The sequence below is a fragment of the Nannospalax galili genome, unplaced genomic scaffold (assembly GCF_000622305.1).
Source record: "Nannospalax galili isolate Female #2095 unplaced genomic scaffold, S.galili_v1.0 scaffold1477, whole genome shotgun sequence".
NCBI classification, from domain to species: domain Eukaryota; kingdom Metazoa; phylum Chordata; class Mammalia; order Rodentia; family Spalacidae; genus Nannospalax; species Nannospalax galili.
Genome location: NW_008339642.1, coordinates 514,852 through 542,539, shown reverse-complemented (window position 1 = coordinate 542,539; position 27,688 = coordinate 514,852). Strand labels below are relative to the sequence as shown.

Sequence of the window (27,688 nt, the reverse complement as noted above, 5' to 3'; positions counted from 1 at the left end):
CTTTTCAGAACACTGCAGTTCTAGCTTTCTACTTTGTGTTTCTGAGACAATGTCTCGTGTAGCCCACATGTAGCCCAGGCTGGCTTTGAACTTACTATGTAACTGAGGGTGACTTCGTACCCCTAACCCTTCTACCTCTACCTCCTGAGTCCTGGGTATAAAGCCTGAGCCACCACACCTGACTCAAGCTTCCCACTTAGGTAGTCCTATGTTGCATTTTAAAAATTAAAGAAGATAATAATCCTTGGTTCTTATTCTTCCTTGCAAGACCATATTAGTGTTTATAGTATAATATATTCCAATGAAAAAATACACAACACAAACCTAAAACCAATCTCTCTCTCTCTCTCTCTCTCTCTCTCTCTCTCTTTCTCTCTCCTCTTCTCTTTTTCTACCTTATAGCCTTCAAGGTCACCAGGAATTTAAATCTTACTTGTATAATTCCTATGCTTTTATAGTTACACAGCTATACATTGTGTGTATCACATGCATATCTTTCTATGACATTTTATTCTTGTCTTTGAGGTTTTAGAGGTTCTGTGCGTTATTTTAGGTGAATATAAATGGCATCATATGAACTTTAAAGTATCACATTAAAGTGTGATATGTTTTTAAGTGTACTGAAGTACAATGTATATAATATTTGTGGACTCACAGTTTTCATTTAAAATGTATTGCTAAACCCAACACAAATGTACATATATATTCTCCAAAGACACATACTAGAATATTCAGAGCTGCACTATTTACAGTAGCCCAAATGGGAACTAACCCAATAACCATCAAGTGGTCCGTGAAGAGATAAAGTGTGACCTGTTCACATGACTGAATCCAGTATGTCAATAAGAATGAGCAAGCCGTAGTGGTATTCAACAAAATGGATGATTGTAACAGATGAAATATTGAGTGAAAGGCTCCAGGCAGGAAAAGCATCCACAATACTTTTTATACAATTTATAAGAAGTTAAAAGCTATCTTGGGTGAGTGACAGGATGGTTAGTTACTGGAGAGTAGGAAGGAAGATTTCTAGAATCCTAGGAATGTTCTCTTCCTTGATCTGGGTCCTGGTTGAATAAGAAATAAACTATGAATTCATAAACTTGTTACACAGCTATGTAACATATACCACCTCAAAATGAAATGGCATAAAACAAGAGGTATATGTTATTATTATTCATGAGTTGATGACCTGAGAATCTCTTCTGGTCTTAATGGTTCTCATTAATATATTTAGAGTCAACAGAAAGACAGGTGCACAGCTCCACTGATGCTATTGGCTGGACCGTCCTTCAGGTTTAGGGGTTAACAGCTATATGCAGGCAGGTCCAAATTGGCTTCCTTTAGAGCAATTTGGTTTCTCTTTATAGTTCCTCACTAATAGCAGGTAAGCCTTGGCTTGTTCACATGCTGGTGGCAAGGCTCCAGAGGTCTTCTGAGCAGTAGAGTCAGGACTGAAGCAATGCCTCTCACACATACGTTACTAACCCAAAGAATCACAAACGAGTGTTGAAAGACAGTGGTGTTTTACACATTGGTCTAACCTGATGATGACATATGCACTTTTCTCTATGTATCATATAACAAGAGAGCTTTAATAAAATTGAGTATATCTATGTAAGTTTATCTGTACTTGCTGAATGTGGCTCTAAGTTTGACATCCATATAACCTTCTTTTCCAGGAATATATTATAGTTTATTTATCCATTCTCCTAACAATGGGCATTTCAGTAATAGCTGTAATGATATGCTGTTAACATTTGTGCACAGTGTCTCCTAGGATACACACTCTGCACGAGTTGTATTTGGTTACAGCATACAGCATTGCTGTGCCATAAGGAGTGTAGATCTTCAGGTTTACAAGATGAGGCTAAATCTTCCTCCAAATTAACTGTAACACATTAAGCTTCAATCACTAATGTGTGGAAGACCCATCTGACTGAGACACCTGCAGTGTTTGGTATTTAAGCCAGACTTTCTATTTTTTCAGTAAAATGGCATCTGTTTGTGGTCTTCATTTGTCTTTTCCTGATCAGTGAAGACAATTACCACACATTCTCTTTTCCGTTTATTGTTGTTTTGGTTTTGGCGAAAAGTATTCCTTTTAAAATTAATGCCTGTGTTTGTTTCACTAATTAAAAACAAACAAACTTGGGTTTTCCTGTTGCTTTTTAACACTTCTTTTTAGATCTCAAAACCATTCTTTTGTCACGTTTGTTGTGAACATTTTTGTCCAGTTTATACGTTGTTTCTCACTTTATTAAAGGTTAAATTGGCATTTAACTGACAGATTTCTTAACTTTAAACATTAAGTTTTTGTTTTAATTTTTATTATTAAATTTACTTGAGGCTTCTTTAGGTAATCCTTGGTTTTGACTTTTACATCTTTAATGTAGCTAGAGTTATGTGTGGTGTATTGTGAGGAACTGCTAGTCATAGTTATCCCTAAGATAATCAAGTATGATCTATTAAATAGTCTATCTTTTTACCACCAGTTAGCCATGGCATCATATCAGCATTCAACCAATCATGAGTCGGCTCCTATGTTCTTTATTCTAGTCTCTTGGTTAACTTTGTATCTGTGCCAATCTCTCTCTCTCTCTCTCTCTCTCTCTCTCTCTCTCTCTCTCTCTCTCTCCTCTCAGAGCAGACTGGCCTTGATTCACAGAGATCCACCTGTCTCTGCCTCCCAAGTGCTGAGATTGAAGGCATGGAACACCAAGCCCAGCCTGCACCAATCTCTTAAATATCACGGCTCTAAAACATTACCTGTATCTAGTTGGATACTTATTATAATTCTTCCTTAGGGATGTCTTGGTTATTGTGTTATCTTTCTGTTACTGTATCAAATACCTGACACAATAACTTTATAAAGAGGAAAAGTTTATTTTGGCTTATAGTTTTAGAAATTTTGGTCTCTTAACCAGATGTCCTCATTGCTTCAAGCCTGTGATGGCATAGTATATCACATTCTAAATGCTTGTCAGAGAAGTCTGTTTCCTTTGTGGCATAGCAGCTATGACTAGGGACCAAGTCTTTAGTACACAAGCTTTTCAAGAGCAGTTCTTGGCTCTTTACTCACAGGAATTTTATAATAGTTTTCCTCCTACATAAGAAAAGTTTTAAACCCTTAGTAACATGCTTTGTCAATTTTTTTAAAAAACAAGCTTAAGGCATCATCTTCATCTTTCCTGTTTGTAAATCATCCTTAGGGTCCTTTTGTAAATTCATTTCAGCCATATCTATCATTTTCATTTCTAAATCTCACACATAAACACATGCACACACTCCATGGTCTGCTCTTGTATACAAGCAATTGTAATGTAGTTCCCTTGTTTATTGTGAAAGATTTAGCTATGCACTTGTGTTTAGTAAAAGTATCTAGGTATCTAAAACTTACAGTCTAATTGTTCTGAGAAGTCATGAGAATAATTGTAAAGAATATTTATTTGGGGTATCAAGCTCTGATGATGTATAGTAATGGAAATTTTTAAATGAGAGCGACAGATCGTGAATGGTCCCAGCTAAACTGACTCAGAGAGCATTCAATGTTAGATGGTATAAGGCTACACATGTCTCATACAGAATCTTAGATCTTTTGCATAATTTAAGCTGTCTGTAGTGTGGATGTCCAAGGGCACATATTTCACTATGATACATTCCAGATGATACACTCAGGCGATTATAGGGCAGACTCCACAGTGTTTCTTGTCATAGCACGGTATGAGACTATTTCAGTAACATAAACAACGGTACAAATCACATGTCTTTGGGAGGAGGGCAATTTGCTTAAAATGATCAGATGAACATACAGTAATTAACAGTAAGTTTTAAAAAATAAGACCTTATTTTATTTAAAGATTTATTTATTTTTATTTTATGTGTATGAGTGTTTTGCCTGAATATATGTAAGTGCACCATGTGTATGCAATACCCCTGGAGGCCAGAAGAGGGCATCGGATCCCCTGGATTTGGAGTTACAGATAGTTGTTAGCCACTGTATAGGTGCTAGGAACTGAACCCTGATCCTCTGCAAGAGCAGCCAGTGCTTTTAACTGCTGAACCATCTCTCCAGCCCCAAGGAGGGACTTCAGCAAACAAAATAGCCCACATCTTTTTAAATCCCAACTCTTGAATTCAGGGTTATGTGCTTTAGCAATCACAATGTCCAAAAAAGATGGGTGCACTTGGCCAGAGAAGCATGATTAGTTCCTCTCTATCCTGCAGATGTGCTGATTGGAGAGATAATACAGTGTCTCAGGTTGTCACAGGGGCACAACTGGGCAAAGCACTTCCAAACTTTAAAAGCCATGATGGCGGTAACCTATTTTCACTGGTCGACCTTCTTCACAGCTTCTACTTTGGAGGAAGGGCACAGTTCCTCATCACTTCACTCGATTCTAAAGATAGCGCTTAGGAAGTATGAGCTTGTTCGTTGATGGGTCACTAATTCACCTCAAAGAACCACCATGTATGAAATACCCTTACAAATAGCCTGTGCCCTGAAATAGGACATAGTTGAAAATAATGCAGTCTTTCAGTTTAACCCTTCATATTCATATTAATAAGATCATAACAATTAGGTTTGTTACAAGGCAAATTCTGCCCCAGCAGATTCAGGTGAGCCTGAGTTGCTTGATACTGAGCTGAAGACCACACTGGGAATAACAGCAAAGCTCTGGAAAGTTCTCCCACTCCACTGAACTGAAGAACTTTTCCTTCTGAACATGGCATTCTGGTGACCTTTTGAAAAATTATTTGAGTTTTTCACATCAGCTTCTATTAATTAAAGAAGTCTGCTTTCTGTTCTTTGTTTCACATGTTTCAGACATTTTTTAAAAAATGTCTCTCTAGCTGTGAGGTGGTGTTCAGGTTCTTATTTCTTACTGAAAACACTTTTTCCCAGTGTAAACTCTATCAGAGCCTCTTAGAGCAAGTTAATTATCTTCAAAGGTAACAGGTAATTCAATTGGGTCATTGCTTCCTAGAATGTGATAAGACCTGGGAAACAGTGGGAACAGCGGAGGGAAGAAAAAAAGACAGAAATCTCCTTTTCTGATTCCTTTCCTACCACACATAGTAATCTCTGCCAGCTTTGCTTTCACACACTCTTATTGGGTAGTAAACCTTCCCCCAGGAAAGGAGAACATACACCAGACCCTTCTCTCCTTCTGACTACATTTTAACTCGAAGGGCCATATTCCAAATTAGGTCATATGTTTTGATTAGTGGCATTCTTACTTCGTATTTCCTCATATATATGAAATGAAAACATACTTGTATAAGGCAACCAAGTTTACTGTGTGCATTTGTAATGGCATATGATCAAGGAAGAAGAACTATTAGAACAGAATAATGCATCAAGCTTTTTAAAGACAGGAACAAAGAACATCCCGTGTGTTTGCATATTAGGTCACTGTCTTTGAGACAAAATATTTGGGTAAAAGGCAGGCTAAAAAGAGAGAAATGTCAATGAAGTTTTAATTATTTGGAAATGAAAAACACCAAAAACACAAACTGTGACATCTGGATATATTAAATATGTTTTAATGCAAAAAGCTTTCTTTTACACATACATTGTGTCTCTACAATTACTATTTGATTGTTATTTTAGTATAAAATTTATTTTTGAGGATGTCATTATAATTCTACTATTAAATATTGTGCTTTAACATATTTCTTATAGAATATGTTAAATCGGTCTTATTTTGATGGGATAAACTGCTTTGAATGTACTCATGTCATGCAAGCTTTATTTTTTAAGAGTTGAGCATTATTTTTCTTAAGAGTCTTTGCTTTCATTTGAAATGCTATGCAACAAAAACACCAGAACCTATTGAAACGTCCCCTTATCCATCTATTCTGCCTGTTGCTAGATGGAGAAGAACATGGTGTGCATCATCACATGTTGGTCATCCTTCAGCCCATTTGTTCTCTTGTATATCTGTCTCTCTTCTCTACAGAAATTATTTCTCAGTGTCTTAGACTTCTGTCACATTATATGTGACCACTGACGCTAGGGTCTCTATATACCGTAGGGACTGAAAGGTACCCACATTCAAATTTCCTTGGAGTACCATTTGAATTTAATCCATTTCTATATAGAATGGATTTTTAAAAAATAAAGTTACTTGGTGACTTATGAAAGAGTTCTCAAATATCTCCTAAGAAAGTCAAATAATAGCAATATGAATTGGGGACTAAGGCATACCAGGCCAAAAACAAAGGAAACCCTGCAATTGTACACCAAGTATATGCTAGCCAATACATTCAAACTAAAGACTCAATGAGTTAATTTAGGTTCCCTGGAAACAGACTCTGAGACACACGTTTGTATGTAATTAAATTAGTGCTTCTGACAGGACTATAGTGAAACTGGAAGGCTAGTCAGGAATGGAAAGGTGAGGCAGGGAAGCGCAGACAGCCTCTCAAAGATATGGTTTGGGGCCAGCAAACTGTAGCTGTGGGCTACTGGTGTTTCAGCCCACTAGGGAATCCTGGGAGACCATGTAGTGTGTGCGCACCTTTGAGTATTCTTTGCAAACGGTCAAGTATGAGAGTCTGCACTGCAATGGCTGGCCCAAAGGGTTCCAGGCTGAGCACTGACCATTGGATGAGAAGCCTGGGGAGAATAAGATGCTCTCACTACAGCCATTCAAGCTTCAGGAGCCTTAAACAGTGTACCTGGTATCTGACAGTTACCAAGTGTGCTTGGGTATAGAAAATATTTTACAAATATGCAGTTTTGGGGCAAGACTTCATCATTAAATACAAGAATGACTGTCATTGCTTCATAGGTGAGAGTCTCCTGCAAATCTGCTTCAAGTTCAGACTTTGGGATGATCAGAATCAGCTAATAAAACATAAATAAGTGGGATCCCATCTCCAAAGTTTCTAATCTAGTAAGTTTAGGGTTGGCCTGAGAATTTGCATTTCTAACAAGATCCCAGTAATGCTGATGGTTCTGGGGATCAGAATTTGAGAACTTGAGTTCTGGCTCACACTTGGGATTGAATCCAGGGCAAGGCAAGAGATATACTAGACAAGAGATATGCTAGACAAGAGATATATCTTTTTTCATTTTTTTTTTATTTTGAGACTGAGTCTTGTGAAGCTGTCTAGTTTGGCTTTGAGCTTACTATTCTCCTGCCTCAGTCTCCTGAGTAGCTGAGGTTGCAGGCTCGCTCTGCCAGTAAAAATCTATCATATTTGTACTCATTTTTCATTAATATGTGTTGAAATGGTGAGTCACAATGAAGACTACATTCATAGAAATTAGGCTGGTATGTCTTCTGAGTGGTATTTGTATAGCATGTAACAAATTGTGCATATAACAATTTTTATGATTGATAAGCCATTCGTCTCTGCTTTATCATGGGATTTTTTTTTTTTACCTGTGACTGTATATTATTCTACTTAGCATAAAGTTAAGCAAAATATACTTTTTTTTAAGATCAGAATTCTTGGGTTTTTGTTGTTATTGTTTGCTTTCTTGAGACAAGGTCTCACCATGTATCCTTGGCTGGCCTGGAACTCATGATGTAGCTAGCCCAGGCTGGCCTCAAACCCTCGATGATCCTCTTACCTCTCCCTCCTGAGTTCTAGGATTATAGGGATGCATTGCGATGCTTGGCCTCAGAATTGTTAGTTTTCCTCTGTGGTTATTTAGACTATAACTGGATAAAGATGTTATGACATGGTGGACTTTTATCGGAGTTAAATAGCCACATCTAAAAAAAATGCAAAAGAACCAGCATTTGATGATGCCCAGCTCTTCTGGTCTTGAGTAATTCCTGTTCTACAACGTCAGGAAAGGCCACTGTCCCTCCTTTGTACTTCGTTGCTTGAAGTATCAGATTCATCTTGGTACTTATCAACATCTCACATTATTATTTTACGTATCACATTCTCCCACTAGTCTGGGGGCGCCTTAAAATCAAGTCTGTGTCTCACTCTCATTCACGTCACTGTGTGCATCAAGTGTCACAGTGCCGGGTACAGAGACATGTACTTAAAAAAAAATCTGGATACATGACCAAATCAGTAAATGTGTAAGGAGTGAAGGCAAAGAAAAGTGTTAGCAGAGAGCGAATGACTGACTATGTGATCAACTGAGAACAGGAAACAGGACAGGGTTGGTGGAGCCCAGTAGACTTTCCTGTCACAAATCAGTGGTAATTTTCCTGTGCCACTTACCACGTATAAATAAAGATCTCTAGGATTTTAATCCCCTACACTGAGCGATTTAGAGAAATTCCACTGTTTTTTGAGGTAGTCCCAGATTATGAATGACGGGATAAGGATATCTAGTAAGAAGTCAGATATAGAAAGTAAGATTTTGCTTTCTAGCTCTACATTGTTATCAAAGCAGAGGAAAAGGGAATAATGTTTTAAAGCTGATTTACAATAGAACTGAGTCACTATTCCTGTTGTCACAGAATTAATCTTGCTATGGTCACACACTATAGTGCTATGTACTTTCACCCAGTAATGGAAGGGACAAATTTTTCCATCCCTGCAATTTCCTTGTAAAAGAAAAAAAAAATCATAAAGATTGATGTAAAGTAATAATGCCCCCGGGTTTCACAACGCTAACTTTTTCTTATAGCCATAAAGTAGCTTTAAAGTACTCAAGATTTATAGTTAGCATTATTCTCTAATTCCACTTTGCATTCAGAATAACCAAAAAAGCCTATAGCACCTTTAAGAGTCTATCCTTACGTATAGAAATTGGCTAATAAAGGTGAGTCATGAGGAGGAAAAACATCCGCAATATCACCATTGCATTAATATCAACGTAAACTATATAATATTAATTATGTGTGTCCGAATGGATTAGGATAATACTAACCACTGTAACAAACAGCACCAAAATGTCTTCATATAATAGAACTGTCATACGTGGGTAAATGACTCTAGCAACCAGCTAATAGTTTATTTCCACATTGTGTTTCAGATACTCAGTTCCCTTTCACAATGCACTTCTATCACACATTGGGGCCACACTGACAAAGGGATGCCCTCTAAATCACCAGGAATGCCCTCTAAAACACCATGCTCTGACATTTCATTGGCAAGAGCTAGTCTAATGGTCACACCTGGAATATAAAGATAGTGGAGGGGAATTCTGAATACCTTCTGGCACCAGGCACTTCCAGCAGGGGTAGCAGATGCTAAAGGAAAGTGAGTGCAGGCTTTGAGTGTAGCTATTTTTTGCAATGTAGAAACTGATAGTAGAATTCAAACCTGCTCAGTGTAGAGCCTAAGATCCTGAAAGTGATGTTGGTAAAATGAGCATTTTTCACCTAAAGTCCCCTCTGTAGAACTCTTGAAAAAGTAGATCCATCAGCAGAACAGTGTACCTAGGAGACTTAAAGAAGACTGTTCCTAAGTAAACACCTTGCAGTTTGGTTTACCAGATTTCCCATTTAACCTGGTTAAGTTTAGTACAGTTACAGCAAGACCATCATGTGAAAAATGAGGAGATGTCTTCATCTTTACTAAGTGCAGTCTATGCTCAAATTGAATCAAAAACTTATCCACGGATAAGGAAAAAAAAAATCCCTCTTCTTGGTGATAGCTGCTTGGTCAAAGACTAAGGACGACAGCATCTTGTGACTCCCTCTCCACTTAGGGAGGAAGTAAAAGATAGAGCCCTATCCCTGCATGGAGGGGCACTCACCAACACTGAGGTAGTTAGTTTTTCAAGTTCAAAGACAAACACATACTAACATATACCCAGATTCTTCAGAACTTGCACAATGACCTGACTCATGTTTTGTGACTTTCTAATTTAGAAGCCAAGGCTGACAAACCAATTTAACATAGAATTCGTATTTCCAGCTTCTTTTGAAAACAATTCAGATATGGCACCCTTAGGCAGGCACCTCCACATGGCAGCAATACAGTCAGAAAGATTGGGCAGCTACCATTTGTAACCCAGACATGTCCTGCGTTCATCACAATTTGGCTCTGCCCCTGTCGCTCATGTGCCTTCTATCTGGCTCAGTTTCAGTGTGCTGCTCCTGAGAAATCCTATCATCATTTTCAACCTCACCTTGGGTAGAGAATTTAGGCTCCTGACAACCAGGCCCCTCCCAAATGCTATGAAGTCGGGAAATGCCTAGTTTCCTTTCAAATCAGGTTGTAAATGGTCAACCATAAACCGCAGCAATTTAAGCAGGAGATATAAACATCACGTTTAGGAATGACTATATAATTAGGACATACTTATTCCCTAAGCACCAAAATCAATTATCCTGATAAAACCTTAGGACAGCTTACCACTCTTGAAATATATACATAAAAAGAAAAGGAAAAACCAAAACTAATTTTAGGTGATCAAGAGAAGGGCGTTCTCCAGGGACGCGTCTGAGTTCATTCTAGGACATGTGACAAAGCCCATGTCTCTTGTTTTCTAAATGCAAAGCTCAGGCTGAGAGAGGTCCTAGCTAGGGTTCCACTTGGGCTCTTACTATGCTTAGTAGGAATTAACAGGCGTCAGCATCAAGGCGTGCACAGGTGGAGACTCTTACTTGGTCCCCTCCTTGTGAGAAAGCCTTTGGAGACCCAAGACTTCATGAGGAGGCTTCACTGAGACCCAGTTTATCTGAGCTAGCTGCCTGTACCATCTGCACTGTGGACATTTGCTTCAAGTTTGCTTCCTGTAAGATTTAAATTCAGAAAGTGAACTTAGTGCTTCCTCTTGGGTATGGTTCCCTTGACTCAAAAGAAGCACCATCTGCATCCAGAACTAATTAGCCTTTGAATAGTCTTCTAACCCATTGACTTCAGGCTTTCTCTTGATCATTTTAGGGTTTATGTAGTTGAAAACAGTGAGATTCCTCGGGTGGTGTCTTTCTTAGTGTCTGGAGCACCTAAGTCACTCTTGGCTGGCTTGCCCCTGCTCCTCGTAGCTCAGGTAAACAAGGAGCCACAAACTAGTGACAGTGACTTGCAGACTCAACAACTTGAGTCTTTTGTCTGACTTTGGTGTATGTTAAAATTTCTGGTTTTGAATATTTTAAGCAAGAAATACACTACCATTTCTCCACAGATCCTGCCACTTCTTTCTCTGTTGCCTACACCAAATCTAATGCACAAATTCATGCTTTCTTGGGGCCCATAGATACTTCAGCTCAGACATCCTGGAGTTGGTTGGTATACATGCGTTACAAGAGAAGGTCAAGAGCAGTACCGTTCTCAAAATAAGCGCTTAGCAGTTTGTGATTGTTGCTGTCATTATACCACCGTAATTATTTTATGACTTTTTTAATCTCCTTGTTTATTAGCAGTTTACTAGATTGCTTATAGCTCAAAATAACTTTCTTCCTTTCTTTTAAACTATGATTTTTCCCTTATTCAGTTTTCTCTTTGTCCCTTCTTACAATCTTTCTCTTGACCAAAATAGTCTAATTAAATTAGATGCTTAATAGCAAACAGATAAACAGCCAGCTGACCAAATACACTGGCTCTAAAAGCCGAAGAATTAGACAGGGAGGGTGGAAAACCAGTATCTTCCAAACAGGACAGCCACAAATAGAAAGGGCCAGTGAAGGGTTAGCAATAGTCTGGACTAATTCCAACTGGCTGAGAGTCATTATTTTCCACAAAAGCAAACTCTGTTGTTAAATGGACAACATGTCAGTAAGATGCTATGCCATGGGACCCTTCCCCACAATCACTTTTCAGTAAAAGACTCTCCCCACTTATCTTGTGAAAGTGACTTTGAAATCCTAGACATTCAAGCAAAATACGTTGGAATTATTTGCTAGACTTCCCTCAGCACACAGAGTATACAGGTACAGGAATCTTCATGCATTTTGTCTTTTCACAGTAAGGGATTAATCTTGAATGGAGCCCTGAATTAGAAAGCAAGAATTTGGGGTTCATATCTTGATGCTTTCCTAAATCACTTAAGTGGTATGTTTCTGTTCTTTCATTTCATGAATGATGGGATCTTTTTTTTTTTTTAATAATGTGCTAAATGTTTAGTCACTCAAGATTATAAAGTCTTACACCTGCCTTAGCTCAAAGCACGGGTCTTGAAGGCTAGACCATCTCTTCTGGCATTCCAAGTACAGGCTTCACTTCCCACTAGATAATGTATCTCTGGAGCATTTAGTAAACATCAAAATTACTGGGCTAGAGAGTTGACTCTGTGGTTAAGAGCACTGACTGCTCTTGCAGAGGACCCAGGTTTGATTCCCAGCATCCATATGGCAGCTAACAACCATCCATAACTCCAGTTCCAGGGGATCCAATACCCTCTTCTGACCTCTACAGGCAATGCACAATGATAATAAATAAAATATTTTAAAAAATAAATTAAAATTATTTTCCTCATTTATAATCACATTTATTCTCAGCTCAAATAGATCCCAGCTGAGTCCAGAGAAAATACCTATTGAAAAGAGAAAGCTGTTAGGCCTTAGTAGCAGGACCCTATATGGGGAAAGTATTCTAGAGCTAGAGGAAAGCTTCCAAGACTTGGAACTACGTAGTAACTGAACAGCTTAATTCCTGCCTTAAATTATAGTATAGATGCTCCTAGATGTTGAATGGCTAGGGTACTTATACATGAGCCTTATTGGCAAATGACTCATTCTATGCCACAGCTACAGAACTTTTGACAGAATTATGAGAAAATGCATCATAATGCTGTAAACAAGACAAACTTCACTAGCATAAAATAATAGTTATTTGGCCCACAAATTTACGGGGCTCAGTGCTCTTAGCTGAGCTCAACTAAGCTTAACTAGGTTGTTAATATAGTGATAGTTCCTTATGGGTCAGGTAGATGGTTCTACGTCTCTTGTCTGGACTTGTGTCTTTAGGTACCTGTTAGAGGCTGACCAGTCAATCTAGGGCTGGCATTGCCGCACTGCTGGGATGACTGGCATGATTCAGCTCTGTTCCATATGTCTCACTTTCTACCACATCCTAGGAGTTGAAAGGAGAGCTGGAGTGAAAGCTAAATGAAAGTTTTTCCAAGCCTCGATTGGGCCATGTCTGCTAACTGGTTGATACAAGTCACATCACTTCTCCATACTGAAAGGAAGGTAAAATAAATGTGGCACCTTTAATAAGAGGAACTTGGAAAAGCTATGGATGCAGAGGCAAGTGAACTATCAGAGCCATGTAATCCTGTCAGTCTACCACAGAAGAGAATTGACTAGGTTCTGGTTCCAGCCTTGTACTAGTGAGCTCTATATTCTTAGAAAGCCACTAGCTGTGTTGGGCCACAGGTTTGTACTTAGTGAAAGGAAAGAGTTTCACTATATAATTGTAAAAATCTCTTTCCAAAACTTTGAAATCTTGGAGGATTTGACTATATAATTGCTAACATTCCTTTCCAAGTTTTTTCCAGTAATCTCTAGATATCTGTGAGACAATTGCAAAGAAATTTTGAAATACATTTCAAAACTCAGAAGTGTAAAGTATGGACCATGTTAAGAAATGGTCTGAGTAGAGGTATATTAGGAAGGAGACATAAAAAGAAGGAATGGAGGTGCCACTAAGGGAAAAGACACAGGAACTTGATGATGCACTTTACCATATAAAGAACAAATTTTCTCTATGATGTAAGAAGAGTGTACACATAAGAGCTATGTCAGGATGCTTTTGGCTTTGGGCTTGAAATAAATTTTCAAATGCAAATGTATATTAGGAACTATACTGGAAAATTGCAAATCTAGCTTCTGTTTCTTCTGTTATTGATTGATTGGTTGGTTGGTTTTGTCTGTCTGTTTGTTTGTTTATGGTCTTTTTGAGACAGGGTCTTCCTGTAGCCCCAGCTGTCCTGGAACTCGCTGTGTAGACCAAGCTGGCCTTGAACTCACAGAGATCTGCCTGCCTCTGCCTCCCGGGTCTCACTTTGTAACTTCCAATGAACACTCAGAAGCCAACCCTAAGTATTACAAACTCCAGAAGTCTAGAGTGATAAGATTTACCAGAAAGAATTGAGACGTGGGGGGGGGGCGTGTGAGTGTGTGTGTGTGTGTGTGTGTGTGTGTGTTCCTGAGATGATGCAGAGGAGAGGAAAGAATGCACAAAAGGAGAAAACTGTTGGAAGTTCTTTCTTTGTCTAAAGTGGTGCTAGTCAAAGAATAGAGCAGCAACATCAGCATCTCCTGGGAGCTGGTTAGAAATACAAATTTTTGCAGACTACTACAGAGCTACTGACTCTGAACCTGAATCTTAATAAAATCCCTAGTACCTTTGTACGTACATTAACCTTATAAAGGAGCTAAAACTTGCCCATCGTGTCTCTTTTTACATAGAGCCTTTCTTTTTTAAAAATTATCTTTTATTTTTGAGAATGTCCTACACAAATACTGTCTTTGCATTATTTCTATCCTTCCCAGCCCCCCTCAGCATCCATTGATTGCCTGTAGCTCTTCATTCTGAGGTGGGACCCCATGGCTTTCCCCCATCCATCTCGGCTTGTCAACTGGTTTTGTCATGATACAGATCTCGTTAGACTACCATACTGTGGAGATTTCAATGGTATGACTTCCCTATCATGTCTAGATTGCATTAACTAGCAGCAGGTGTCTTGTCCTTCTAGCTCTAACATTCTTTCTGCCCCCTCTTCCTCAATGTTCCCCAAGCCTTAGATGCAGAGGTTGCATTGTAGATGTGTCACAGACACTTATTCTCACACAGAGCCATTCTTAAAAGGTATGTTCTTAACTACGAAGAGTGCACATCTTCAAAGTAATCTATACCTAACTCTCTATGAAAGAAATAGGACAGTGATTTCACTTTTATATGATAGAGCATATTCAGGGATTGAGAATTAGTTTTTGTCTACAAACAGAAAAGGCAATTTCAGCTGGAGAGCTGTCTTCCCACTGGAAGCCATCTATCATATGCCCTATGTAAAAGGGAAAGTACTGGGAGGGGGGGCGCCTCTGCACTGAGATAAAGATAATAAAGGGCACTGGGAGATTCTGTGAAGCAAGTATTAGCTCTAAACTCCCCAAAAGAGTGTTTCCAGAATCTCTTTACAGTCACAATCAGGCCTCACTGTCAACATGCACAGCTACCCTGGTCTTGTCATCCATTCAGCCCAACATCTTATTTCTGCACATATATCACTTGTCATCCTGGAAAGATTCTTAGTTCTTCATTCCCCTTGGCATCAAAACCAACAACAAACCAGAATGCAGTCCAAAAAAGACATTCAAGAAGAAAAATTCTAACTGTGTTACACTGAACAAGTAGTCACTCAAAGAGTAGTCTCAGAAGGAACAGGGCCCCTTAGTAGGCGGGATTGCAGATGTGTTTACTTGTAAATCTTTTTTCTTTTTCTACTTTAGAAATAAGATTGTATGTTATTAATCAATAAGCAGTCACAATATGTTAAACACGGCCTCATTTAAACCTTAATAACAGAGGAAATCAGCACGGTAAACCTTCCTTTTATATATGTGAGTTGAAGGGTCAGTAAGAGAGCTATGCAGGAAAAAGTGCTTGCCACACAGGCCTGATGACCTTGGAACCCAGAGTGGAAGAGATAACCAATTTCCCAAAGGTGTCTGCTGGGAACCATGGTGCACACACATGCCTGTACACACACACACACACACACACACACACACACACACACACACACTAACAAGTAAAATAAAAATTATATGAGACAATTTGAGCTCCAATAGATTTAATAAGCTTGCCAAGGCCAGTTTTGTTAAATGTACACATTCTATGCTAAACATGGAGGAAGAACCTTACCCAGCCCTGTGAATTATCCTCATTGAGTAGATCTCTAGAAACTGTCTAATTTGTGGTTTCCTTTATGCCTTTACAATAGGCCCTATGGTTAATACTCTGGTTTATCCTCAAATCATATAAATCTTTCACCTTTTACAATAGGCCCTATTGCTAGCTGATATTTGTTTATGATGAAAGTTAATTAAATTGATTGTTTTCAACAAATATAAATACTTGGGAAAATTTGCCAAAAATGCACTGTACTCATATACTGGATAAAAAGTAATACATTTATCTTGTGAATTCACTATATTCTTCCACATTGGCATAAAATATCCAGTTTATTTTCCGTCGTTTTTCTTTTTTTTTGCCTTTTTGAGACAAGGTGTCCCTGTAGCCCCAGCTGTCCTTGGAACTCACTATGTAGACCAGGCTGGCCTTGAACTCACAGAGATCTGCCTGCTTCTGCTTCCCAAGTGCTGGGACTACAGGCGTGTGACACCACGCCCGGCTCATCGATTTCTTTTTAACACCGAAAGAAGTCTTTTCTCTTTCTAATTTTTTTATTTTGTGTCTCAAGTATTTCCTTCTTTGACCTAGAAATTTATTAATCACAGTGTTGCTCCTCTTTAGATTTCTGTTGCCAATGGCAACCTTGAATTACAAGCTCTACCACAAGCTTCATTTTACTATGGAGGTCTGCGATTCTGGACTTCAGCTCACGGTCACCAGGAACTGTCAGTCTGTACGGCTCACTCCTTGCTTGGGCTGTGAAGGAATCCAAACTGTCTGATGTTCCAGGTTCCTCTGCTGGGACCTTACAAGTTACAACAATTTCTGAACATTTGGTTTCTGCTTAAATTTACTGGCACTAGTTTCTGGATTCACAGCAGTAATTTTAATTTGGAAGGTATACTCATTTGGGTTTCCAGTTCCTTTGGTGAATGTTTGTCCTCCACAAGCCCATGGATCATTGGCTTCCTTGCCCTTAAAGTTCTTCCTAATTCCCATTTCAGGGGTAGAGACCTCTGACTTTACACGGCCTCTGTTCCAGCACTTGAATACCTATTTTATAAGGTCTTCTCTCCATCCTGGTAGAGCACAGAAGCCGTATCCTGCAGATGGAGAGTGTAATGTGCTTCCCTAGGACTCTTTTACTATGAAGGTCATTTTGGTTAGTTATTTTCATGATTAAGGAATTTCTTTTTCTTATATGTTTGGAATACAAAAGGAATTTCTCATGCCATATTGACTCAAATTTTCATGGTAATTTATCCTAAAGAAATTTAGAGGAAAACAAATAAAAGAATAGTTAGAATGGATGTACTAGATAGTCCCTCTCTGGGGCGCTTGGAGTGAGCCTTGGGTAGCCTGACTGACCTCACTCTACTTTAAAAAATTCAGGAGATTATTCTAAAAATAAATTAAGGCCCTGCAAGGCTGCTCGGGTGATCTCTGAAACCCTCTCATTCTATGAATGTATTCTGCAAAAGCTTTTCTTACTGTTTTTAGTATCCACTGATCCAACTGATGATGCTGAGGTTAAAATACTGTATTCCTTACAGTGATTCTTTAGAAACTTCTCCTGATCATTGTGCCCCACATTCAGAGTTCTGTCATCTCTTCCTCGATGTTTGGCCCTTTATTCTTTTTGAAGCAGGGTATCTCTATAGCCACAGATGGAACTTGCTATGTAGACCAGGCTGGCCTTGATCTCACAGAGATCTACTTGCCTCTGCCTTCCGAGTGCTAAAATTAAAGGTATGTGCCCCCACACCTGGCTCCTTTGAATGTTTTTTAAAATATACTAAATATTGTTTCATTTTAGAATGTCATTTTCATGTCAAAAATAGTCACATAACCCTAAAAATGAAAAATAAAAAATTAACATATTCACAATCCCAACACAGTTTGTGCCTGTTGTTTCCTTTCCAAGTCGTTCTATATTCTTAAAATCTTAAACACATTCAGAGACAACGTACACAACTATAGTCAGACCTTGCATTTATCATATTATTGTGAAGATTGTCATAATTCACAGTATATCTATTGCTCCATGTTTTCAATGCTATTTATTAATTTACATTTACTTAGTTGTATCATATTTCATTATTTCATTAAATAGAAGCCTGCTAATCTGTTTCACAGAAATGCTTGTGTTTTGCTGAGTTTTATTTCTTTGCTTATTTGTTTTACTCTTTTCCCCTCTCTTGAGCAATAAATAGCAGTTTATGGAAGATTATCACAGTACTGTATTACCATACCTACCTCCCAGAAGCAAAAATAATATAATTAAAGAAGGTTTTAAAAAACTATCGGAAGACTGGGCATGGTGGCACAGGTCCTTAATCCCAGCACTTGGGAGACAGAGGAAGGTGGAACTCTTGTAAGATCAAGGCCAGCCTGATCTACATAAAGAGTTCCAGGCCAGCTGGGGCTACAGGAAGACCCTGTGTAAAAAAATACCAAAACAACCAAAACAAACAAACAACAAAAAAAACTATCAGAAATGTTCTCAGCAAATAAGAAAAGAAGTAAATTAACTAGAAAAACTAATGAGAAAACAGCCTTGTATCCATCAAAAGTAACACAGCCAGACAAAGAATACAATTATTTCACATACATTTTTAGCAAGGTACTATCCTTAGTTGAATATATTCTGGAAATCAAAGGCACCTCAGAATACTTTGTTCACTTGGTTATTTTTATAGATCATAATATTGAAAGCTCCTATAAATTTTGTCAGAAAGCATATAAGTAAACACATTAATGCTATCCAAAGGCAAACTTCTTACTATAAGGAAAAAAAAAAAAAGTAAGCCTATATAAAATTTTAAAAATTAGGAAGAAATTCTATGATGTTATATTTCAAATTAAAGCCACAGCGGTGCCCACTTACAATCTCACACTCAGGAAGCAGAGGCAGGAAGGTTTTGAATTCAAGGCCAGGCTGGTTGACAGTGAGTTCCAAACCTAGCAAGACTCCATCTCAAAAACAAAAGCACACAAAGAAATGTGAAATGTCATTATGTACCATGATTTTCAGAATGTGCTTCCTAACCATCCTGTGAGATGACCCACAAACAATGGTTTTCTGAAAGCAGTGAGCACTTTAGATTCAGGGCTGGGCTCATTAAAGCCCTCACAGATGGAACTGGAGATGTTAGAAAAGAAAATCATTTCAGGTTTGTTGCAGTGATAATACAAAAGTGTCTGGAAACCTAATAACAAATAAACAAACAAAAAAGTAAAGCTCAGAAATCAATAGTGGCATTGAAAAGGGTCTCAGAGCCAGCCTGAAAGCCCATCCCCCACTGTCAAACATCAGGCAATTTGAACATCGGTATAAACAAACAAGCAATACATAATGGTTACAGCTGATTTAAACCCAAGAGTAAGTGAAAGAAGTGTCTGCAATTTACAGAGAAGGGGGGAGGGGGGAAGAAAAATCATTTGTCATTCTAAAGAATTATATTCTTTATTCAGAAAATTTGTAATTAAAGGGAAAGAATGAAACACTTATTCTGCCTTTTTAGGGAGATTCAGTTCAGGTATTTTTTAAAATATTTTATTTATTATTTTTATTTTATGTGTACGAGTGTATTGCCTGCATGTATGTGAGCACACCCGTGTCGTGCAATGCCACGGAGGTCAGAAGAGGGCTTCGGATTCCCCTGGAACTGGAGTTAAAGACAGTTCATAGCCACCATGTGGGTGCTGGGAATCGAACCCGGGTCCTCTGCAAGAGCAGTCAGTGCTCTTAACCGCTGAGCCATCTCTCCAGCCCAAAGTTCAGGTATTTTGAAGGCCGTTAGTGCATACTGTTACTTGGTTTTGCTTTTTGAGATGGCGTCTTGCCGCCCCTTTCAGAAGAATGCATTAATATGAAAGAATTAGAAATAGCCATTTACCTCTGATGAGAGTGCAAATAATTATCGATTACATAAAAATGTATGAAGGAAATTTTAAACTTAGGATTTGATCTCACAGCATAATTGCCAATGAAAAAGTCAAAAACATGTCCTGACAAAATCAATATGTAACTTGTACCACTTGGAGTAGGTATCAAATAACCTCATGGATAATGAATGGGACAACCTGACCCTAGGCACCCACAGACATAGACTAATAGGAGACATAAATAAATAGCTATTGAATATTATTGCAAAACCAAATGTTTAACCTCCATTTAATCAAGTCCTACAGACTTAGCTTTTAGTTTAGAGAAAATCCAAGTTTTCAAGAACCAACTTAAATGACAGTAAAAGCAAATGATCAGACAAATTTAGAAGTGGATGCCCTATAAGGAAATTAGATAAAACTATGTATATGTTCCTCTTTCTTTTTTCTCAAAATACTTTACTGGGATCTTTTGGATAAAACTAGGTTCTTGTAAGACAAATAAATGTAAATAAATATCTCTTAGGGAGAGGGACAGGGGCAGCGGTGGGTAATGAGGCTCAGTTCTGTGTCCAGATCGATCATGAATTCTTGTTGATGTGATCCTCTGGCTCAGCCTCTGGGAGGAGCAGAGACTACACCACACTCAGTTATTGCTGTCTACCTGGCACGTAAATATGCTGGTTTCAGGTCATTTGGGGCCTAACAAGTTGACAGCTGTTCATACAGAACACAAGAAAGACCAAGTTCTTGGCATTTTTCCCACATTAGATAGAGGTCATAGTTTGTGGTAGCAAAATCCACAGAAAGCAGGAGAAGGGCTTTCTCTCCAATTGACTCAGATTGAAGACAAAGGGCAGGAGCTACCGCCTCTATTCCTGCAATCCCAATAGCTCTTCTAAGGGGAAGAGTTCAAACCTCAGGCTTTCAGTCCTCAGGTTAGTGCAGAATCTAGGTGAAGGGACACTGCCCCAGTATGGGCCCCAGAGCTCATTCTATCTTCCAGTGTAACACACCATTTGGTGTCCTCAAACCCCTTTGGGGTGCCAGGATTCACCTGCAGGGATCAGCCACATGCACCGAGGCAGGCCATTGCTTTGTGATGTGCCTGGTCATCCAACCAAATGACTCTTCAGGGAGCACTGGCAAGCAGCAGGTGGGGATCCATTTCACCAGGGTTGGACACACCTGTTTTCCTTCATATAGATTCTAGCAGATTTTGTATTTTTGATTTTTCATGAAAAATCAGAACCTAACATACCTTAGCTACAGGGGAATTGCTGCCACCTCTGTTAGGTGGGGCCTGCACTGCTAACTGCTTGGTTCCCACCCCTCTCACCTGCTTTCTCTCAGCCTGCTTCTTTCTTCCTTGACTCTCTTGGCTCCTGTAAACAGAAGTCCTAGCTGCACTAGGTCCACACTGCCAACTGGATGGGACTTTCTGGGAATGACTCCAGACTGATGCCCTGAACACCTTTTGTGCTTCTTCAATGAGCAAGTTGTTAGTTTATAAGAAGAGAAAAAGAAAAATATCTAACTTGACATTTGATAATAAATACAATATTGAAATTAGCTTAATAACTGAATGACTTTTCAAAAACATTGGCATATATGTCGTTTCATCTAAACATTGAGACAGTGACCTAGTTTAGAGGCAGTGAAATCTATTCTGCCTCGTGATAAAAGAAGTCCAGTATAGTTACAATTTAACCCCAATTGGGTCGATGACTATAAATTGTTGCACATTATTATTAAAATTAAATTGCCAAATTAAGTCTTCACTGGGATTAAATTACCAAAGTCTTTTAAAGTGTTATCTTAGTATTTGTCATTTTCTCACATTTTTCTTTTATTCTTTTAAATAATAACAATAAAAGGAAGCCACACTTCTCAAATGCCTTGGTGTCTTATCTGCCAGTGCCTTTAACCTATGAGAAACTGCCTGCTAGATCAGATATAACATACCCACAGGTGAAGATCCACTAGCCAAACCTAAATGACATGGCCATCTTCTGTATTCAAAATAGGATCCCTTGCTTTTCCTCCTTTCCCTACTTTGCTTGGAAGTGCTGATGGGACGGGTGGTCACAGATGGGACCTGTCACCAGGCTGGGATTTCATGCATGTAAAAGCCCCACTTCCTTCTAAATCGTTGAGACAGCAGGGGAAGAACTGACAATGACCTTCTTGTCTCTGATGTGCCAATGATTTCTGTGAGCCCAACAAAGGAATCGGCGCTGTGTTTATTGCTTCTTGCTCCATCCTAGCCCTGTGCATCTCAGGGCTATGAGCATTCCCTCACTGCGTACCAGTGCAACTCATATATATATATATATATAATATATATATATATATATGTGTGTGTGTGTGTGTTCATATCTATATGTGTAAATTTCTTGAATTTTATTGGGGGGAAGAATAGTTGACTTTCAATACTCAGGCTAAACCTTTCTTTTTAAATATTTTCTTAGAACCTAATATACTTCTTTACAATTTTTTGTTTATTTTAATTGTATATGTTTGAGTGTTTTGCCTGCATGTATATAAGCACACCACGTGAAGCAATGCCCGAGGAGAACCAGAAGAGGTCAGGTCTCCTTGAACTGGAGTTACAGACAATTATCAGCTGCCATGTGGGTGCTGGGAACCAAATTCAGGTCCTCTGTAAGAGCAGCCAGTGCTCTTAACCACTGAATCAGTTCTCCAGCACTGTCTGATAAACCATTTTTATCAGACACCTTTTGCTATCCTGGTGGAGGGGGAAGGGGGCAGGTAATTCAACAAGACCCAAAATCCATTATCTGCCACCCTTCAGTTCCATGGTTTCTGGAAATTGCAACTTTTTATTTGGGAAGGTAATTTTTTGGCATATAATGCTCAGTTTTCCTAATCAAACAAATTAACCTTTCTGCAATAAAGCGCAGGAGAGAGGGCACAAGAAAAATAATGACTACAGGCAGCCCTGTAGCTGCTGGTTTAGTGCATTTGCCACACGTTTACCAAAACTTTCTGGATTTCAGAACTTTGGAAATTTTAGAGCTGTGGTGATGACTGCACATAGATTAAATAACTAAGACTTGGCAAAATGGCTCTGGCCTAAAAGAAGGAGTGAAAGGGGTAGAGCTAGAGGATGCTGTCGGGTTATTGGCAGTGTCCAGGAAAGAGGCTGAGACCCCAGAAGGCAGTTGTTCTGGGACTGGCTTCATCATGGAAGGTTCAAGGTCAAGCCCCCGAGGCTGCATTGAAAGCTGCAGGTGGAGGCTATATAGCCCGGATGTGGCAAAACGTAGAACTGGGGGCTTCAGAGAGCATGCAAACTGTGAGATGCCAAAGTGAGCCATCAATGCTTCCATTACCCAGGGCTACTGAGACCACAGAGGCACATCTAACCTAACCACATCTCCTGAATGAGAATCAAGGTCGAGACCCCACATGACCTGTGGACAAATTGAAAGCTGACAAACACCAAAATTTCTTATAGATTTTAAGGATTAAACAACAACAACAACAACAACAACAAAAAAAAAAAAAACCAGCATCTCAGTATGTAGTTCAGGCCTACCTCAGATTCACTTTGTAACTCAAGCTGGTGTTGAACCCATGGTGAGCCTCCTGCCTTGAAGCTGATGGGGAAATGCAATATTTTAAGATCTGAGCTTTCCTTTGGGCTCAAACAGCAGAGGCTTCCCAACTTTCACTGCTACCTACACCCTCACTGCACATCTACCCAGGAATCCCAGCAATTCAGCTGCTTTATGACTAGGCAGCAGCACATGTGTAGGGGAATGACTTCCCTGACATTTAAAAGTCTTGAGAGTTTCCAGGGTATAAAACAGATAAATTAAAAACATTTAAACAGTAACTAAAAGCGTTTAAAAGACAAAATTTACAATGAAAAAGGACTCAAATAAGGAAGTGATAAAAAAAGAAGTCAAAATAATAGTTAAAGTTTTACAGGCGTTGCATTCACTTATAAAACATCACCAGACTTCTTTTAAAGACACCAGCGGGCTTGAGGTGTAACTCAGTGGTAGAAGATGTGCTTAGCATGTATGAGCCCCAACAACAATGAAACAAAGAAGAAAGAAAAAAAAGAAAGGAATCAGTAAATAAATCAATTGATAAATTAATAAATAAATCAGTATATAAAATAAAAACACTCAACATTGACTTCCCAACCTCGAGCGGAAGCTCCACTCTCCGCGCCAGACTCCCTAATCCCCACAACCCCAGCTCCTGGTTCACCTTGGCACTTTGTGCTGTCGATAATATTCAATCCCTAAGTGTAAGAACTTCAGTCATTGTATACTCCTTCTGTAAACTTTTCCAAATGTGTGTAAGAGTATGTTTATAGTTGTGTTTGTCTTAATTCAAGTCTTTAGGCTTATCGTGTCACACAGTATCAACTGTGAACAAATGCTTGTCCTACTAGCTTTCATCTTTACTATACATGATCAGTAGATGATATTTTAGGTTAAATTATCCTTCTATACTGTTCATATATCTCTGTGAAAGAGTTTCTTTGTGGGTGGGTTGAGAAGTCCAGGGGACCTCAAATATTCACTTTTCTTGGTGTCTCTCAGCTGCAGATGGAGCTCGAGCAGGAATATCAAGACAAGTTCAAAAGACTGCCCCTGGAGATTCTGGAGTTTGTGCAGGAAGCCATGAAAGGGAGGATCAGTGACAACAGCAATCACAGCTCTGCCCCTCCCTCCCTAGCCTCGGACCCAGGAAAGGTGAACCACAAGCCTCCCTGCAGTGAGGAGGTAGAAGGAGAGAACCCAGGAAGAGAGTTTGACACACCTCTGTGATCCTTCCGGCCAGACCTTCCAGATTTGCATGGCCACTCAACCTCCATCAGACTCTATCTTACTACACAGATCACTGCCCCAGGGCCATCTTCCTGAGAAGCATCCCTAACCTAAAATCCACATCAAAGGGAGAAGTTCTGGAAGGATCCACGTGGAGGTGCCATGCTGCACTTCCATGTGCCATGTGGAAGCTACTAGAGGTTTACAGGGAAGAGCACGTGTATGTGAGATTTTTCTTTTCTTCCCAATAGTAATTTCAAAACAGGCAACTCCCAGGCTCCGTGGAACATGTTATGAAGGACAGCGTCTTCTTTGAAGAAAATTTGAGCTGGTGTTTTCATTTGAAGCTCTGGTGTAAGGTATTTCAAAGTAAGAGGAATAGTTTGAGAAATGCATCGTACTATTTAGCACTATGGAATATCCCACTTTGATCACTGTTTTCCTAACTGCCCCTCAACTCCATTCAAGTTAACATGCATATTAAATTGTTTTATCCTTTGCTTTGCAAGCACTGGTGGCTTGCAGTTTTGCTAATTTATTTATCATAAAGGTATCAGTGTATTTGCTGCTGACGTGGCTTTATTAAATTACCATAGTGACTCAAATAAGCAGGTTTCTTTTATGAAAAACAATCACTTGATTGTATTATTGCCCAGTGAAGCCATCCCAAAGTTAGCAATACGGATTGTGCATTTGGCTGGATGAGCAGACTGGCTGTATGCTTTCAGGCATTTGTTGGTTGTTGACCTGAAATGATCAGCTACACAAGGATCTGTTCTGTTGAGTAAGCGATAAGCTCATATATATATATTAATCAGTATTTTAGTCAGAGTGAACAGGTTCCAGAGGGTTACTTTGTTGTCTGATATTTTTTGGGATTCATTGTGTTTACTGTAGAAAGGAAGACAGAATATTTATCTAAATGCACATGTATAAATGATAAATATTATCTCCATGTATATATTACACGTATGTACCCAGTCATATAAGCGCACACACATACATATGTGTGAGTGTAGATATGTGTTTATAAATTGGCAATGACCTAAATCTCTTCCATAAGGTTTAAAACCCAATTCAGAGATAAATGGACAGAGAAGAAAAGGGTCAAACATATACATAACATGGATATTAAAATATCTGGAAATACCAAGAAATAGTTGATGGATTCACTGATGTAACTTGAGGTAAACTTAGAATTTAAAATATGAATTTGCCAAAAATTTTTGCAAAATCAAAGATTGGATTTAAGTATCAAATTTTAAGCTTGTTTTAATGGTCAGATATATAAAATGCATAGGAAAATAGAGTGCAAATGTATTAGTACTATCTTCCATAATTTTTAACTGATTACTTTCAATTTTATTCTAATAGTGATAAAACTTTGATTATATTTTAGTTTATATATTTACTTCACTTAACCATGTCTTTTTAAGTTCTTATTTTATTTTAAGGGGAATAAGAGAGGAAAATTTTATCATGTTAAAGCTAATCAAAATCAGTATTAAAAGGTCTTAGGAAAGAATAATTATATAAAAAATATGATTTAGAAAGCGAGTCAAAGAACATTAAAACCCAGAAATGATATGTTCATGGCTTTATTTTACTTTAAAGTGAACCTGTCTTATTCTAGTTTAGCAGAACATTTAACAATGCAAAAACCTGTTGTGTCCTGAAAATTGTTTCAAGAATTTAATATTTTTATGGAAATGATTTTATTTAACTTTAAGCAATAACTAGGGATCACAATTAAGTTTTAATCAAAATGAAGGCTTACTTCAAACACTATGAAAGTGTTTGATTTAAAAAAACACACATCTAGTGAGGCACAGGGGGAAACCACCTCTTCGTTAGTGATGATTATATTTTGATCTGAAGGATCTAGAGTGTTAATTAGACACTTAATAAAACTTAACTTCCACTGAAATCTTTTGTAAACCATTCTGCTTTTACACTCTGAAGGGAAGGCATTACTCAGAAGCAAGAATGGTCAAAGGCGAATTCTGAATTTTTATAAGCAAAATTATAGACTGTCTAAAATCGGGGAGGAAGGAACTGATAACAGCATTCATAACCAAACACAACGCTAGTTACTACAGAATATTGCATCACATTTTAGTTCAGGTATTGACTAAGGTTGAATAACTTTGACTTTCAAAAAACTTTTTGGTAGTTGGATTTCGTTATCTTAGTGATTCTAGTCATTTTACAATATGTTTGTATTTGGCCATTTACTGTAATCACATTTTTATATCTGTACAATGACACTTTTTGCAGTTGTGGGGTAGCGTGTGACACTGTGCATCTTGCATCATTAAAGCTACTACAGTGATACTATCATTTAATAATGTTAATCTTACTTGAAATAGACAAAGATAACGAGAAGGGTCTATATGATGTGCAGTTTTGTGCCTTTATGTATTTGCCTTGTTCTTTGTTGAATGTGTTAACTTCTGTACTGTGGTTTTTCCTCTAATAGAGAATAGAGTCGTGTATTAAATTAGACTGTGTCCCTGGCACCTTTACACTACTGAGAATAGTATGGTTTCGGCCATGTAAATCAGTGTTCAAAGTTCTAATGACATGCCATGTGTTTTGGTTTTTTAACATTTCATTTCAGCACTTCAGTACTACCGTCCGTCATTTAATACTCCTGTACTAGCTAAGCAGTCATTAAATAAGTTCCGGAAGAAAGGGCCATTGCTTGCATTCCTTTGAATTTAATGTTGCGCTTGTGCACTGTATTAATATTGTTTGTGATGGATTGGACATTGTGACTTTTGCCTTTTAAGAAGAAGAAAAAAAAGAGGTAGGACAAAGCATTTGAAGCTTTTAAAAATGTACATATTTTGGTTCTTCTATCTCAAATTATTTAAAATGCATAATTCACATTTTTGTAATAATTCTATGCAATTTTGTGGCATGATGTTTCTTCCACTTGTAATTTTATGTGCTTTCATCACAAATCCAAAGGAAACAATAAAAATTTCTTGACACAATCCAGCTGTCCCTTCTTAGAGTCAGAGCCAAACTTCATTGACAGGGAAGACCGAGAAAAGGGGAAACTACCAGACTTTACAGCTATAATGGTCACCCTGCAAAATGCACAGTGCCCGGGCAGACACAGGGCTCTGCAGCGCTCCTACCGAGGGCATGCCTATCAGACCTGTCATCCCACCACCACCCTCCATCCAGGGTGCTGTCGTGCTCATCACTGCCTGCATGCTCGAGTTCCTCCTTCCTTCCTCCCTTCCTTCCTAAAC

The 27,688-nt window shown here is 38.5% G+C and overlaps 1 protein-coding gene across 3 annotated transcripts in view; it reads left to right on the top strand.

Annotated features, from left to right (window-relative positions):
• Nucleotides 1–27,426, top strand: part of Plcb1 (phospholipase C beta 1) — an 803,221-nt gene extending 775,795 nt beyond the window's left edge. For 2 of the 3 annotated variants that reach the window (XM_029564145.1, XM_017798487.2), the window contains one exon: nucleotides 24,198–27,426. In XM_029564145.1, the coding sequence (XP_029420005.1) occupies nucleotides 24,198–24,425 (228 nt within the window). In that variant the 3' untranslated portion in view covers nucleotides 24,426–27,426. The remainder of the gene's footprint in view (nucleotides 1–24,197) is intronic. The other variant, XM_008834353.2, reaches the window with a different exon arrangement.
• Nucleotides 27,427–27,688: the final 262 nt, after the last annotated feature.